This window comes from Corvus brachyrhynchos, unplaced genomic scaffold (assembly GCF_000691975.1).
Source record: "Corvus brachyrhynchos isolate BGI_N302 unplaced genomic scaffold, ASM69197v1 scaffold83, whole genome shotgun sequence".
Taxonomy (NCBI): domain Eukaryota; kingdom Metazoa; phylum Chordata; class Aves; order Passeriformes; family Corvidae; genus Corvus; species Corvus brachyrhynchos.
In genome coordinates this window covers 5,800,309-5,815,090 of record NW_008238464.1, presented here as the reverse complement: position 1 = coordinate 5,815,090, position 14,782 = coordinate 5,800,309, and the positions used below count along the sequence as shown (strand labels likewise).

The 14,782-nt window shown below is 42.5% G+C and overlaps 1 protein-coding gene and 1 long non-coding RNA gene across 2 annotated transcripts in view; both read right to left on the bottom strand.

Moving 5' to 3' along the window:
• Positions 1 to 870, bottom strand: part of LOC108447365 — a 2,647-nt gene extending 1,777 nt beyond the window's left edge. Inside the window, exon 1 of the long non-coding RNA XR_001862905.1 lies at positions 261 to 870. This is a non-coding gene — a long non-coding RNA (uncharacterized LOC108447365). The remainder of the gene's footprint in view (positions 1 to 260) is intronic.
• Positions 1 to 14,782, bottom strand: part of SH3RF3 (SH3 domain containing ring finger 3) — a 119,781-nt gene that overhangs the window by 82,575 nt on the left and 22,424 nt on the right. Inside the window, exons 2-3 of the mRNA XM_017736975.1 lie at positions 8,845 to 9,120; positions 1,700 to 1,795 (exon numbers count right to left, since the gene is read on the bottom strand). Coding sequence (XP_017592464.1) covers positions 1,700 to 1,795; positions 8,845 to 9,120 — 372 coding nt within the window. The remainder of the gene's footprint in view (positions 1 to 1,699; positions 1,796 to 8,844; positions 9,121 to 14,782) is intronic.

The window sequence follows — 14,782 nt, the reverse complement described above, 5'->3', positions numbered from 1 at the left end:
ATGTATAGGCACACAGACATCCCTGCTACTTGTGTTCTTGTCCCCTGGTGCTGGCTACCTGGCTGTTTGCACCTCTTTAGAATCTGCTAGCATCGCTGTTCTGATTCCACACAGTGCTACCTCCTGCTCCTCCATGGCCACCAAGCATGTCCTAGTGCTTGGAGAACTTCAGCAAGACATTTCTCATGTTCCCTACAGCTGTTCTTCTAAGGTTGTGAGCCCTTCACCCTTCTAGAGCAGTAATTATGGAGAACAGATACCTAGGAGTGGGAGAAGGATCAGGATACTGCACAGTGCATAGGCAGTGCCAGCCTCCACACGAAACTAGAGCTGGGGAAAGATGGTGAGGCGCAATGGTGGCTGGCTGTGCAGAGGTCCCTAGTTCACTCCTTCTGCAGCAAAATTCAGGACAGTAACACTGCACTTTCCTGGGACAAGAAAAAGAAGGGGAAAAGGATGAAATCTGGGAGAAACCCAGCTTTCTCATTTAATCACAATAAACTGAAAATGTCTCACACACTCAGAACAGAAGAAAACTAGTCATTAACTTATGCAAGGCAGCTGGTTTCCCAATAATGGCTCCTACACATTCTTGTTTTAATATTGTTGTTCTTGTCAACTGTGGGAATGCAATGTATATTAATGACAGTTTATTCCAAATTGGTCATTGTTGGAGTTAATAATTAGGTAGTCAGGCACTAATTATGTCTGTTTTGTCTCCAATCACTGACTAAGAAATCTGGAGAAGTAATTTCGGAGGCAGGCACCAGAGCCACACACAGTAGAGCAGGCTCTGCTGTGGGCACAAGAGATGCTTCACTACAGAGCAACACCAGACAACATCTAGGAGCAGAGTCAGGGTGATACTGCTCCGAGTACTGGGTGCAGAGTGGCAGCACCTCAGAAAAATACACATGCATGTGGTGCTCATCTGCTCTTTGCACCCCTGGTTCACCCATGAAGGAGGAAGGCTCCTCGAAGGCACTGCCTGGCACCTGGACAACAGAGCTGCACCAGCAGGGCCACCACGGGCCACCACGGGCCACCACTGCTGGCTGCAGCCCTGGTCCCAAGCAGCATCTGGCTGCAAGGGCACCACCAGCAGGAGGATGGGCAGCAGTGGGAAAAGGTGGCACCACAGGTCTGCTCAGAGGAAGTGAAGTCTCAGCATTTACTCTGAAATAAGACTCCTGTGGAAATTACAACAGAAAATGCTTGCGACAAAGATGGGTCTGGCACACATGGAATGAGAGCTCTTGGGCACATGCGTGGAGGTGTCTGAGCCCCTGCTGGGGCAGGGAACACCCACAGCACCCTCTGAAGGTCTGTGCATTCTGATCACAGCTGAAGCTGCACTGCTGCACTCCACCAGCCCAGAACTCACACCTCTCCTCAGATACGTGCAAGGTATCCCAACTGCAATCATGCCCCGCTATGTTCCCTATGCATTGTGGAAATTACACCAAAGGGGAAGCCTTTAGAAGTAGTTCATGGAACATACTTTGCTGATCACTTTAAATTGAATTGGGTGTACTCCCACAGTGCCTTAGCAGACAGCAACCAAAAAATTCCCTTTTTAGTAATTCTGTTTTAATTTATCCTTCTCATATAAGAATACTTGAGGTTATCCTGCCCTCTGAGGCACAAAACCCCGCAAGATGTCAAGACCAGCATCTACCACCATGTGTTCTAAACTTACCTCAACATAGAGGATAGGGAAAATGCCAATCTTGTCACCCAGCATTCCTTCTGCCCAGTTGTCATCCACCCTCCTGATGACTGTCAAAATTTCATCCTAAAATCAGAGATACACAAAATACATAATCAGATATTTTCAGTAGAAAGATGCCAGTTTTTAGTTACCCACATGATAGCTGACAGAGTGAGTACACAGAGGAGGTCATAAGCCAGGTAAAAGCGTTTCCTGAATCCTGGGCTAGCAGCATCCCTGGCCCAGCATCTTATCCCAGGCATCCTATTCAAAGTGCACTGAAGCACCCTGCAGACTGATGCAGCTCATGCTGGCTGTCAGCAGCTCCAAGGGTCTGGCCACAGCAGGTGGGAATAACTAATAACTAATAATAGGTAACTCCTGGCTTCATTAAGGGAAGAGAAGAATGTCTGACCCAAGAGGTCACCTATAAATCATAGGTGAAAACTCCTTAGCATGAAGTTGCCCCTGTGCATCCAAGAGTCAATTTGTGATGCTTGTCTGCTCCAGAAGACAATTCAAAGGGAAGCACCAGTACAGCAAAGGTAGTCCTGGAAACACTTCCAGCAAGGAGCATAAGGAATAGTACAAGGTGCTCAGCAACAAGCCTACACTGCTGACACACTGAATGTCAGCTTTTCTTTACAAAAAAATATTATAAGGTAAAATTGCAAAGCAGATAAAAAGCCAAAGATAACATAGTAAAAACCAAATTGCATCCACCTGTTGGATCAGCTTCAGTTCAGATACTAGTTCATTTCCTAAAACCAATGGCATTTCAATATTATATTTAATCTAGAGGACCTTACAAAAATTTCAGCAGATGATGAACTTCTTTGTGATTATAAAACAAGAGATAAAGCAAAGTACAAACCAAATTCATACTGCTCAAATTTTCTCTTGGTATAGTTCCAACCTAGAACGTACAAGTCATTAGGAAAACTCAAGTGTCTAGAACAAAATCCTGAATTTTCCCAGTTTGAACTACTCAGTTTGTCAAAGGATTTCTGCCACCATCCCTGTCTTCTGGGGTCATCATACTAAACTCAGGCTTGAACTAGCACTGCTTTCTAGAGCAGCTGTGGAAAGCAGCCCTCTCAATGGGGCTCTGCCTGGATGCTCAAATCTCCTATGAGAAAAGGAAGGAGTGGGCTGAGAGAAGCTGGGAAGTCAGCTTTGTTCCCTCACGGCATCCAATCTTCCTCTGCTCCTGTGCAGAAATTTACAAAAAAGAAAAAAATCTCTTCCTCCAGAAAGCTGAGACAGGGTTCCCTGCCAATCTCACTTTATTTACACTAGTCACTCTGTGAAAATAAGAGCTACAAATGGTCTACCATACTTCAGGTAACAAGATACTGATGTCCAATGGCCAGGCAAGGGCAACTGTTTTTTTGCAGATACTTCTCACATAGAAAAAACCCCACAAATTCCTGATCCAGGATGTTCAGACCATGGATTTGCATTGATAGAAAAATGACCAGAACAGAGATGTGATGTGATGTACTTTGTAGTTTTTGAACATGTGCATTTCGAACACGTGCACTCTGAAATAGTTTAAATGTTTCCTTTGAATTATTCATCTGAATGATCCATTAGGGGAAAGCTCATAGAAACGGCTACAAACTGAGTCCTTCAGCTATTTATTACAGCTGGAAGGATGCAAAAAGAATTTGTGCATTTAATTTCCTGAAGAAACAGATAGTGTTCCCTTCCAAAGCCCTGTCTGCACAGACCATTTTTGATCTGTTTAAAGAACTGACAGTAATGCATCTCTGCAAAGCTTCCACACGCTCTTACAAAAGACCAATTAGCATAAATTTAGAATCTAGGTAAAGGGTGTAAACGAGGAAAAAAAATGACTACCTCACTTCAGGGACCTGCTATGAGTGTTCTTATTTTTATATTTGCTCATTTCTTTCCTTAAAAGAGTTTTTTAAAAACACAAAATGTGATGGGTCTACACTACATGCACATATATAACCTTACATGTGTGTAAGTGCATACATATGGGTATGAATAGAATCATAGATTTTTCAGGTTACAAAGGACCTCTAAGATCATTGAGTCCAACCATTAACCCAGCACTGTATATAAATGTGTATATATATATGTATGTATTTGCATACACACATAAGAAATTAAGAGAAAAAATTTTAAACTGTAAAACCCCAGAAGCTTTCGACCAGATTTTGTTAGAGGCACTGTGCAATCCCATCCCTGGAGCAGGCTGTACAGACACCTGGCAGGAAAGGTTTATCCTGTGTTTACTTTGCTCAAGGATGGGGTGGGGAATGGCTGACCTTTGAAGATCCCTTTCAACTTCACCTTGTATGGATGCATGAAATCTGGAAGCACTTCCATGCACTGAACTTAGTTCGGCTCAGCCACGTCTGGTTGCTGAATATGGTCATATACGAGAAAAGCATCCTGAGATATGCTGACATTCAAAATGAGTATCTTTGTGGGAGAGCAAAGTGCAAATTCCTGAGAATTCCATTACATAATTAGTTTTAAGAAGGGTGTTGAAAATCTCCAGAATTACAGCAAATCCCAAAAAATCTTTTGAAATTTTTTATTATTAGAAAGTTTCTTTGAATTCGCAGCCAACGACATCATTCTATACAGTAAGCTGGTGAAAGCTTCAACATGAACTGTTTTAGAACCTTATATTAGCTGGATAGCCGTGCTACTTATAAATTCCTAGAAAGGTTCCCAAAAGGATCATGAATAGCAAAACGCCACAGATCTCTTGGCATACCACTTCAGCTTTCTGAACTTCACTATTTCACATTGACTAAATTGATTTCCAGGCAGCATAAAGGAATCCAAGCCTCAAATCTCATTTCAAAAGCCAATGGTATCCACTGTAGTTTGGACAAAGATATGTCATGCTCCTTTTATGCCTGTTGCTAGAGCCTTTAATTATTTGCTCTCTCCTTTCTCGAGTTTCTCTCTATTCATCAGGGCTGGATCAGCCTTGTGACAGGCATGTGGGACCTGCAGTTCCAGTTTATAATCATTATCAGAAAAGAAGTCAAAGATAGATCACTTAAAAAGCAATCTGATTGACAGAGAAATGAATCCTCTTCCTGAGAAAGCAGCACAAAATTGTGTCCAATAACAGTCATGATTCACAGCCTGATTTTTATTCTAGTCATTAATGGCCATTAACGATGCAATACAGAGCAGCTGTGCCTGCTATTCTGCAGAGATAACTACTCCATCTAGAGCACTGGGGAGATCTCAGCAATGGCAGGATGGCACCACGTGGTGCTTGGTGAGTCCAGCAACGGCACTTGCCAGCTGACACGAGAATCCCTGTCACCAGCTATTGCCAGGATGGTCCCTCTGTGAACAGCAAATGCTGCTGGAACTGAGTGCTAAGGGGCTGCTCCAGAGCTAGTTACAAGTATTGGATGTTGTTGCAGTGGGGATCCTGCAACACGCATATACCGAACCAGGAATCCCGTGGAAAGGAAATATATATGGACAGACAGATTCTTGCTAGATGTTTCAGAGAGATGTTTATTTCTCCAGCCGCATGGCCGGAGCTCTGCCCAGGAACTGTTCCAGTCACGGGACCAAGGGTCCTTCTGCCCGCGCAGGGAACACAAACCAACCAACGGGAACGAGGCTGAGCAGGGGCAGGGAAACCCCGTGTCTGTGCCCTCAGGGCCCCTCTGCCAGGGCTACACGGCGGGGGAGGGACCCCAACAGGATGTGCTGGTTCTAAGATTGGAATGGCTCTTGTTAGACACCACTGTGGGCTAGGAACAAAAGTGTTGGAAAATGAAGGAAACACTTGATGTTACTAAAAATGTGATCAGCAATGAAGCATGATGAACAGTTGATGTTACCTGGACAGGTTTGAGACTCATCTACCAGCATCACTCAGCCTTCTGATGGCCATGGGAAGATGCATGCAAAGGGTGGTCGAACACCAAAACAAACTCGTGGGCTGAAACTGGACTCAGTGTAAGGCTGGAGTAACTACACAGACAACTACACAACTACTTCAGATTTGCACTGCTATACCTGAGAGCAGAATCCTCTTGCACATGGTTTGTACCAGCGTTCATAGCCCAGAGGAGGACAGATTATTTTTTAAAACAGCGACAGCAGGATCCCAGGTCCATAGTGTGGTACCACGTTAGGAGAGATTAGAAAGCTAAGCCAATAAATATATCCCAAGGGCATGCAATTAGGCTCTGTAGGCCACAGCATGATTGCAACCACACTAGGGAACATCATGAGTAAAACTTCTGAAGCTACTGGAGTTAAACTGGTGCAAAGTTGACACAAGGCTGGAACCAGTTGTTACAGAGAAAAAATAACTGCCTGGTTTGGCTAATCACTGCTGAATGCTGAGGGAAAACATCAAATCTGGGTTGTTCTATCATCTTACAGACAATGCAGAGGAGAGAACAGAGGTGAGATCCTATGCCTGTAAGTATGGTTTATTTGGGAGGAGGACTTGAGGGAGCACAAATGGTGTACAAGAATGACAGATGGGAGCTTTGGTTGTTGCACTGGATACTCAAGACAGATTTTTCTCTGCCCCTCCTGATTTTATTCTTACACATACAAAATTATTACATTTGATCTATCTTTGGCCTTTTATTTGGAGAGTGTTGTATCTACAGGAGATGAAAATGGGTAAATGGCAGAAGTACCCTGCAGCACTGCTCATGAAGATCTGTGTAAAGTAGACTTCATTTCCTTGCAACACACCTCTGGAACAACGGAAAATTTTAATTTTAAAAAACATAGCAAAACAAATTAGTAAGAGGAAACACCAAATATCCTTCCTTTGTTTTCTTTTACTGTACCAATAGATATTCTGAGTGCATAGTAACAAGGGGGATGGGAAAAAGCAAAGCCCAGCAAAAGAGCAACAAAACTTAATGATACAGAAGATCCCTGTGTTTGAGTTTCCTTCTTATAGCTTCTCTTTAGAGGAAAACTCTTCTTTATTATATGTTTATAAGTAAAATCCAATCACAAGTGTCTGATAGCCTTAAATGAGTTGCAGGACACAAATAGGTTATATTAGTTTGAATAAAAAGTATGCCAAGGTAACCCCTCTGCCAGAGGAAGGAACAAATAGCATAAATGAGACTGAGACCTGGTCCAGCATCTTCAGATGCAAACTGAGACATTCAAGTGATGCATATTGCTCAAAGTGACAAATCACATCTACAGCACTGCAGTGCTCAGGGCTCTGTGCAGAGGAACTGACTGCATCAGCAGATAATCTATAATCTGGGCTAAACATGAACCTTCATCAGCACAGGTGACAGCTAAAATTAGCATTGAGAAAACTGATGAAAACATGATGGTAAAGTCCCAAGATGAAAAATAGATTATTCACTGTCGGGGAGAACAATAGGCAGGACATAAAAATTGTTACAAGGTGACAGCGTGTGTAGTGGAAGGAGCTAAAGTAGAAAACAGCAGCAGAAGAGAAACCAACCCCCCTTGGGGAAAACACAGTCATCAGGGATAAAAGGATGCCGACAGTAACACAAGGGGTGAAAACAAGGAAAATTGAGAGATTAAGAGTAGAGCTATACGACAGAAAGAAATGCACCATGTGAGAATGACACTGGACAGCCGAGAAAATGAGAACTATCACTATACAAAGGCAGTTATTGTAAAGGAGGTTTTCTAATCTATGGCACCAAATATATCAAATACAAAAGTGTCTAGGAAAGGACCCGCTCTAACAAAAAAGACCACAACTGCCTGCCATACCTATTAAATTTCTTAAGACTGAGCGAGCAAGGAATATTTTAAGTGGACAAAGAAGATTGCATCTCAGAGAAGACACCAGTGTACCTCTGGGCAGGCAGCGATAAAAACAAGGCACCAGAAAATATATATTTACTGATAAGGTCTCAGAGGTAACTTCTGGCTAACTTTCTGTTAGTGCATGGCTGTTACTTCTCACTAAGCAGCCCACTTTCTCGCAGAGATTCACAGCTCCAGGGAGGCTGGCTAGTCGCAGGGTTTGCAGTGTTTGCAATCAAACACTTCACTTGCTATGGAACAAAAGTGCTTACAAATCCTTTGTTAAATAAATATGAGAAAGTATACAGTCTCGGAAATTGCATTCTGCTGAGAAACACTGCATGAGTGAAAAAGATGTTACATTCGGTGAGAAAATTATATGCTGCAAATAATTCATTCAGCTATAATAAGTAGCTTCAAAAGAGGAGGTCAGTAAAATACTGGTGAAGGATATTTTTATCATCTATTTCATATTCATTTTCAGCATAACTGTTATTACTTTATGTGATACTATAACAGCCGCAGACAGCTGAAATAAAACAGAAAATGGTAATTAACAGGTTCTCCATGGCATTCGCTGCCATAAATTAACAATAGGGGATATACTTTATTTTACTGTGGGTTTCTTGATATCCATGAAACCCATCTAAGGTCAACACAAATTGCTAGGGAAGGGAGGGGGAGGCAAAAAGCAGGTGGGGAGGTGGGGGTGAAAGGGAAAACATGACATTTTAAATCCAAAGGAAATTACTCAGTTTTCAGAAATATCTCAGTTTTCTCTCATTCCAATGGGAATTTATTAAACATTTTGGTTTAAAAAAAACAAAGACTGTTTTTTAAATGTCTGCTTTTTACTGTCTTTATGTTCTTAAAATAGGAAATACTGTGATGTATTATGATGATAGTGTATTTCAACTGCTAATTGGTGTATGGTATGATGCAATATACATTGTGAAGCTGAATGTAATTTTAGAACACTGGAACATCTGATTCAATAAGGAACATTAAAAGACACATTTCCAATAGGTTTTTTTTCTGAAATTTGAGTCATTCTTGAGGAACATTTCAATGCAGACGAAATGCATGCTTTTTAGAAAAATGTTCTCAGAAAGCGTGCAGCCAGTTCTACTTGTTGAGCTTCACCAGCTTTATACCAGCCTTGCTACTCATGGCTCAAGCTATCTCACAGAGTAGGGTAGGCCAGGCAGGCCCGGAAGACCAGGAAGGTGTCCCACCAGTCCCAACACCCCTGTGCTCCTGACTCAGCTGCCAGCACCACATGTGCCCCATCACTCCCTACAGATGCAGCTTTCTGAACATTTTTTAAAAACCCATTCCCCTACCTTGGTGAAGGTCAGGCAATCCTTGTCTTGATCTTTATCCTTTATTTCAAAGTCATAAAGTGCTTTGCCCTGAGGTGGAGCTTGTGGGAGGGGCTTGATACACTGGATGTAGCTGGCAGGGAAGAAGCCGTGGTTGCCATTGAGCTCCCCATGGTACCAATTCTCGTCCACCTTGCGCCGCAGAATGATGATGTCCCCCTTGTTAAACTTGAGGTCACCGGGCTCTTTTCCCTCATACGTGTAGAGGGCTTTGCCGTAGGGAAGCTGAGAAACACTCTGGGGAAACAAAATAAACATCTTTAAGCAAACTCCAGCCAGCATGAATATCTTCCTTAGAGTAATTTTTTAGCTAGAAGCAAACTGATCAGCCATGATCATTTACCAAATTACCCCAATGACTGCAGCTGACTGCCACATAGTGCTGTCCACTGGATCTCAGGAAAACTAGGATGTATGTGATGATAAGCCTGAGAAGGCAGGTGTGTTACATCAGAGCAGGCACTGTCCATCTCATGTAGCTCAGCTGAAACCTGCAGTACCTCTTACACCACCATGCGGCATCACTTAATTTGCAAAATATCCTACATAAGCAGAACTATATGTTTAAACAAGTAAACTTGGACATGTCTAAAGGTAAAATATTAGATATTTTGACCTTCAGGGTTGCTTTGGTTTCTGGAGCTCAGAAGAGAGAAAAAACAATACAAGCTTGATGATTCACAGGGTTATAAAAGCTGGCAAATTGATAATTTTTCATTGCATTTGTTTGAGCAACTCAAAACACTTTTGAGTTTGAAGCTTTTTGTTTAGCTTTTGATTCTGTAACCAAATACTCTTATTTCTGTCAAAATCCCCAAGTCTTATGCTACTCACTACAGGCTACTGTAAACAGTTACAATATTCTTTGTTGATTATGAATTAATGTCCTTGTGGAAAAGTAGAATAGGCAGTTCTTTTAGAACTAAAAAGAGCTCTGAGGCTTTCACTCATTAAAAGAATTAAACAAGCTTACTAAAAAATCATGGCCCATGAGAAAAAAAAAAGCCTAAAAAGTTCATAGTTTGGTATGATAGAAAAGAGAAACCTATTTGATGGAAGCCACTTGAGTGTGAAGAATTCTTCCCAGAGTTCATTTTGTCCCAGTGAAAGATAGATTAGCTCACCCAGGCTGCAACTGCATGGACGTTTTGGTGGAAGTACTGGTTTATGCAGTCCTTGCCCTCCCTGTCTACTTGCTCCTCTTCTTGCTGAATCCCACAGAGCAGAGGCTAAGTAACTGTGTTGGACACAGCTTCCTGCTGCTTTGGTCTTATAACAGCTCTTTAACCCATACTAGAGTAGAAAAGGTGTATTGCTGCATTATCCTATTCCAGTTTTCATTTTATTTAATTCAAACTAAGAGTCAGCTTGCAAAGATGTAGCAGCATGTAACATGGGTATGTTAGAGGGGTCCTGTAAAGTCAACCTTCCATAAGAGCCTTTTTTTTTTTTTCAGAGCTGTATTTACAAAAATGACACAGTTTTCTTTGCATACACATGCCTTTAAGTAGTCTGTTCCCTGCTGTGCATCATGCTTGTCAGTGGGGTGTCCTATAGGGACAATGAAAAAGTAAAGCTATATTTAATAAAACACCCTGGTATTCCCCCAGGTGTTTCTTATGCCTGTACTTCTGGATGACATTCCTGTGCCTAAAATAACACTCAGATGCTTTCCCTGGGGGAAGGTGGAGTGGCCTGACAGCAACACTGCATTTCCAGAAAATGAGATGCTGGGATGACTTTTCACGGTATTTGTTAAAGCCAAGGGTGGAGGCGTTTTTCAATCCCCATGGGTGCAGTAAATGGACTGCTCTGGTCTTCTGGGCGCCAGATGGTCACTGAGGCAGGCAGACACCACACTTATCAAAGAGTAACTTTCTTGAACGCACCTTCACAAGCAGGCACTAACCTACTCATTTTTATTTATTAGGAAACGCTTTAGTAGCTGTGCAGGTCTTGGAAAAAAGATCTGTGTGACAGATCTTTCTGCCTACAGGCCACAGTGAAGGAGACAGGCAAACAGGCACAGCTCTTCAGAGCACTGTCCATGCTGTCTGGAGGGGCATTTAATTTCATTCAGACGTGTCCTCTGTTCTAACTTTTCTCATTAGCAATTTGCAGTTCCTCTTTTTCCTCTGTATTCTTCTGCATTTTGCTGTATCTGAATGGAGCTACCCACTTAAAGACCAGGTATTTTGGAAGCACCTTCAAACATAACTAAAATAGCATAAAATCAACAGCCAGCTAACAAAGCATCAAACAGTTTCTGCCAAATCAGTGGCAGCATCCTACTGATATTTTTCTCTCTGCCAGGATGGTTACTTTCCCTGAAAGCAAAGCTTTGCCCCCCCTACCCAGCATTTTAAAGATTAAGCATACAATACCATCAAACTCCTTAGGTAAGGCATAGATTGCATTACTGATTTGAAACTAGAAGAAAAACTCCACATTAAGCTGAAAGACTACAGAGCCTTGTAGTAATTTAGAAATAAAAGGTTCATTACTCTAATTCATGCTGGGAGAAGACAATTTATCAAAGTAAGAGTAAGACTTCTGCCAGGTGCACAGTGCTGATCCAGATACACGCCTGGCAAACACACTCTGTATCACTTATCCTAGATGGGACCTTCCTATTCCCAAGATCTTTGAAGCAATTCAAGGTCAGATCAATTTCTTTACTTTTTAGCCACTTTCTCTTCCCAAGCCTCATTTTACTGTGTAAAAAGGCAACAGCCCTCAGTGCTACAGAAAAAGAAAGTGGATTTTACTCCACTGCACACTTCACCAATGAAATTCTTATGCAATACATGCTGGGCTTTTATTGGTAATTAATCGATCTGGCTAGAAGATGATTCAGGTCTCTCTTTTTACCTTCACCTGATGCAAATGAAGACTTTTAAGAAAAACAAACAAACTGCCAGATATAAATTTGAAATCTGGCATTGTTTTATTTGGAGACCTTAATGTGGGAATTTGCAGTTTAGGTGCTTGTGTTCTTCTCCTCTTTCATGGGCTTATCTGTGGACCATGTCACCCAGGAACTGTCCTACACAGAGAAGATCTGGGCAACTGACAGTGGGAAGGACTTCCAAAACAAATTGCTCCAATTGTCAGCTACTGCTTTTCTAATTCTGAATCACAGCTTTTCAACTAAAAACTCTGTAGAGGCACTTCTTAAGGTGAACACATTATTTAGTGGAAAAGATACCCTTCTACTGAAAAATTGCTGTGATTGAGACACTTCCCAGCCTTTCTGTAAGGTTCTATGTACCCATTTTGATTTGAGCATCCCAGGTAAGCCTTGCATTAACTGTGGCCCAGGTACCAGTGTCCTCTAATCCTTTTCAAATAAAGCTACTTGTCCTGTTCTAAAGCTTTAAATGCCTGCTCAAATTGAACAAAGAGAGAAATCTAATAACACAATTACAAAAAAAAAACCCCAAAAAACAAACCAAAACCCCACAAAAAACCGAAATACCACCAACCAACCAAAAATCCCCAAACACCCAAAATAAACTCTTGAAGCTTCTTTGATTATATATTCTGGCCAAAAGATCTAGCTTTCAGTGGACTTTTCAGGGTCAGATTATATTAATGGTCCCTAAGAAGCATATTTTTCTAAGTTTCCCTTTATTATTCCTACTTTTGGTTAATTCATAAGTGAGAAGCAAATCAGATTCAGAAAGTTCCTCTGAACTACACCTGAAAGGAGGGAGCATTAAGCATCTTTCAGAAACAGAATAAAAACAGTCTCTGCTGCTGTTTGCTAGTTGTAATGTCGCTCCTCGTGAACGGTTATGTGATTCTTAAAAACCTTCCTCTGATCTTGATTACCTTCCTCATTGCCAAATCTTTGTGCAGGCAATTCTGGCTTACCCACCCCCCTCTTCTTCACTTGACTTTCCCTATGCAAAGGAAAAGTGGTCAGTCAGAACTGACATCCGACTGACGTGCAAACTCCCCAAGCCCTGCTGGTGAGCATGTCCTTCCCATTCTATGTTCAAAATCTTGGCTCATGCCCTGTCCTATTTCCCCTCAGGTCTTTGTTCCATGCAGCAGCATTTCAGTCAGAAATCATCACCTTCAGAATGCCCAGGTGGTCTTTCCTATAAAACCTTCTAATCTAAAACAGGATATAAAGTATCATCTAAGAGATCAGACAAAAGCAAAGCAGACAGGCAAGGTTTAGGGGAGACAAAGCACATAGATTCTCCAGCAACTGCAGGAGGGCTCACACCTTCCTCTTGCTCCCTGCTTCAGCAGAGCAAAACCTCCTTACCCTTCCTCTGCCCACTCCATGCATGAGCACTGCCACACAACAGCTGGTGGACAACACTGAGACACTGCACTACACCCCCAGCATGCACTTCATCCCCCTGCTCCACTGCCTAAGTCCCTGCTCATCCATGGGGCCCCATCTTGGCATCTTCTGCCTCACTATGTCCACGGAGGGGAACTTCCTTTCCAAGCCTGGCCCCAGCAGCATCATGCTGCTCCTCTTCTCATGGCACCCAGCTCCACCATGGCCACTCCTGCATCCAGGGACCAGTGTGGTGGCAACCTGGCTGTCCTGTGGGGAGCTCAGCAGAGACCACCACCCCACTGCCTTCCTCCATGCCAGCTCTTGACCTGTGCTTCACTGTGAGGAACCCCTGCCATCATCCCCTCCCCAGCTGCCATGAAATCTGATCGGGCATAATGCAGGCGGCTGCAAAACTAAACAGCCTCGACAACTGACTGCCTCAAGTAGTTGATTTGCCCTGCTGGTTTATTGTGAAGCTAACTGGCATTTGGCTATGATGTGTATTAAATTTCAAAATGCTGTGTGGGTGTGTATAGAAATAAAAAATGAAAGAAAGGAAGAAAGGAAGGGATGAAGTCACAGTCAACGGCAGCAGCCAGTTTCTTTTTCCTGCCACTAAATCCATGCTGGCACGATGCTGAATACTGCCAAAGGTTTCTTTTCTATTTCAGCAATCAATACTGACGTAAAAGCCTGAAGCGTTAATATGCTGAAAATCCCCCTTGCAGAAGACTCAATGATATGTTGGCAACTCAATCATTCTGCATTTGTGTTTCAGCAATGTCAAATGGCAGCAGTTAAGCAGAAACCTGCTGGCAAATTGACAAACAACAGCCATGAAGCAATTAACTGGCAAAGCTGGAGCATTCTTCATTATGTATCCTGAAGAACAAAAGGAATGGGAAAAAACCCAAACATGCTTGCTTCCAATAAATTCTCCCAGTAGAAAGCTTAGTAGAATGTGAGCTGCACAGATAGAGTAGGTCTTCAGTTTTCAAAAGTTACAGAAAATAAACACTTTCCCAATGTTCTCAAAAGCAAGGCAGGCTCCCACGCCTGCCAAATTCTGTGTGCAGGACTCGATGGAGGAGGTCACTACTTAAAAAAACACATCTAATGCTTGCCCAAAATACCATGCAAGTGCCTATAAAACAAGAAATCAAAAATAAAATAAACTTGGTCAAGGCTACTAAACCCAGGCAGAAATGCTATGATCCAACCCTTCTATCAAACCAAGTTTGTGTTTAGATCCCTGAAACCCAAGAAACCTCTTGAGCCTCCAGCTACATCTGCTCTCTACAACAGCAAAGCAGAAGATTGTTTTTCTGCAGTGTGAAAACCATGTTAATGCTGAAGGGTAATTTCTCTTGCCCAAGGTCTTGCCTTGTGCAGCTCAAGCTGTGCAAAGAATGGAAACCTCAACCTCTTGGCTACAAGGGCTTCCCTTGCACATGGGGGCAGCAGCCACACCTGACCACTGTTTCAGGAGGATGAAAGAATCCAACAATTGAAGAAAAGCAAAAGGTGGAGGAGTATTTAACTCCTCCTTCCCTCTGCTCCATGGATCTTGATCACAGTCAGAGCTAAAGCAGGAAT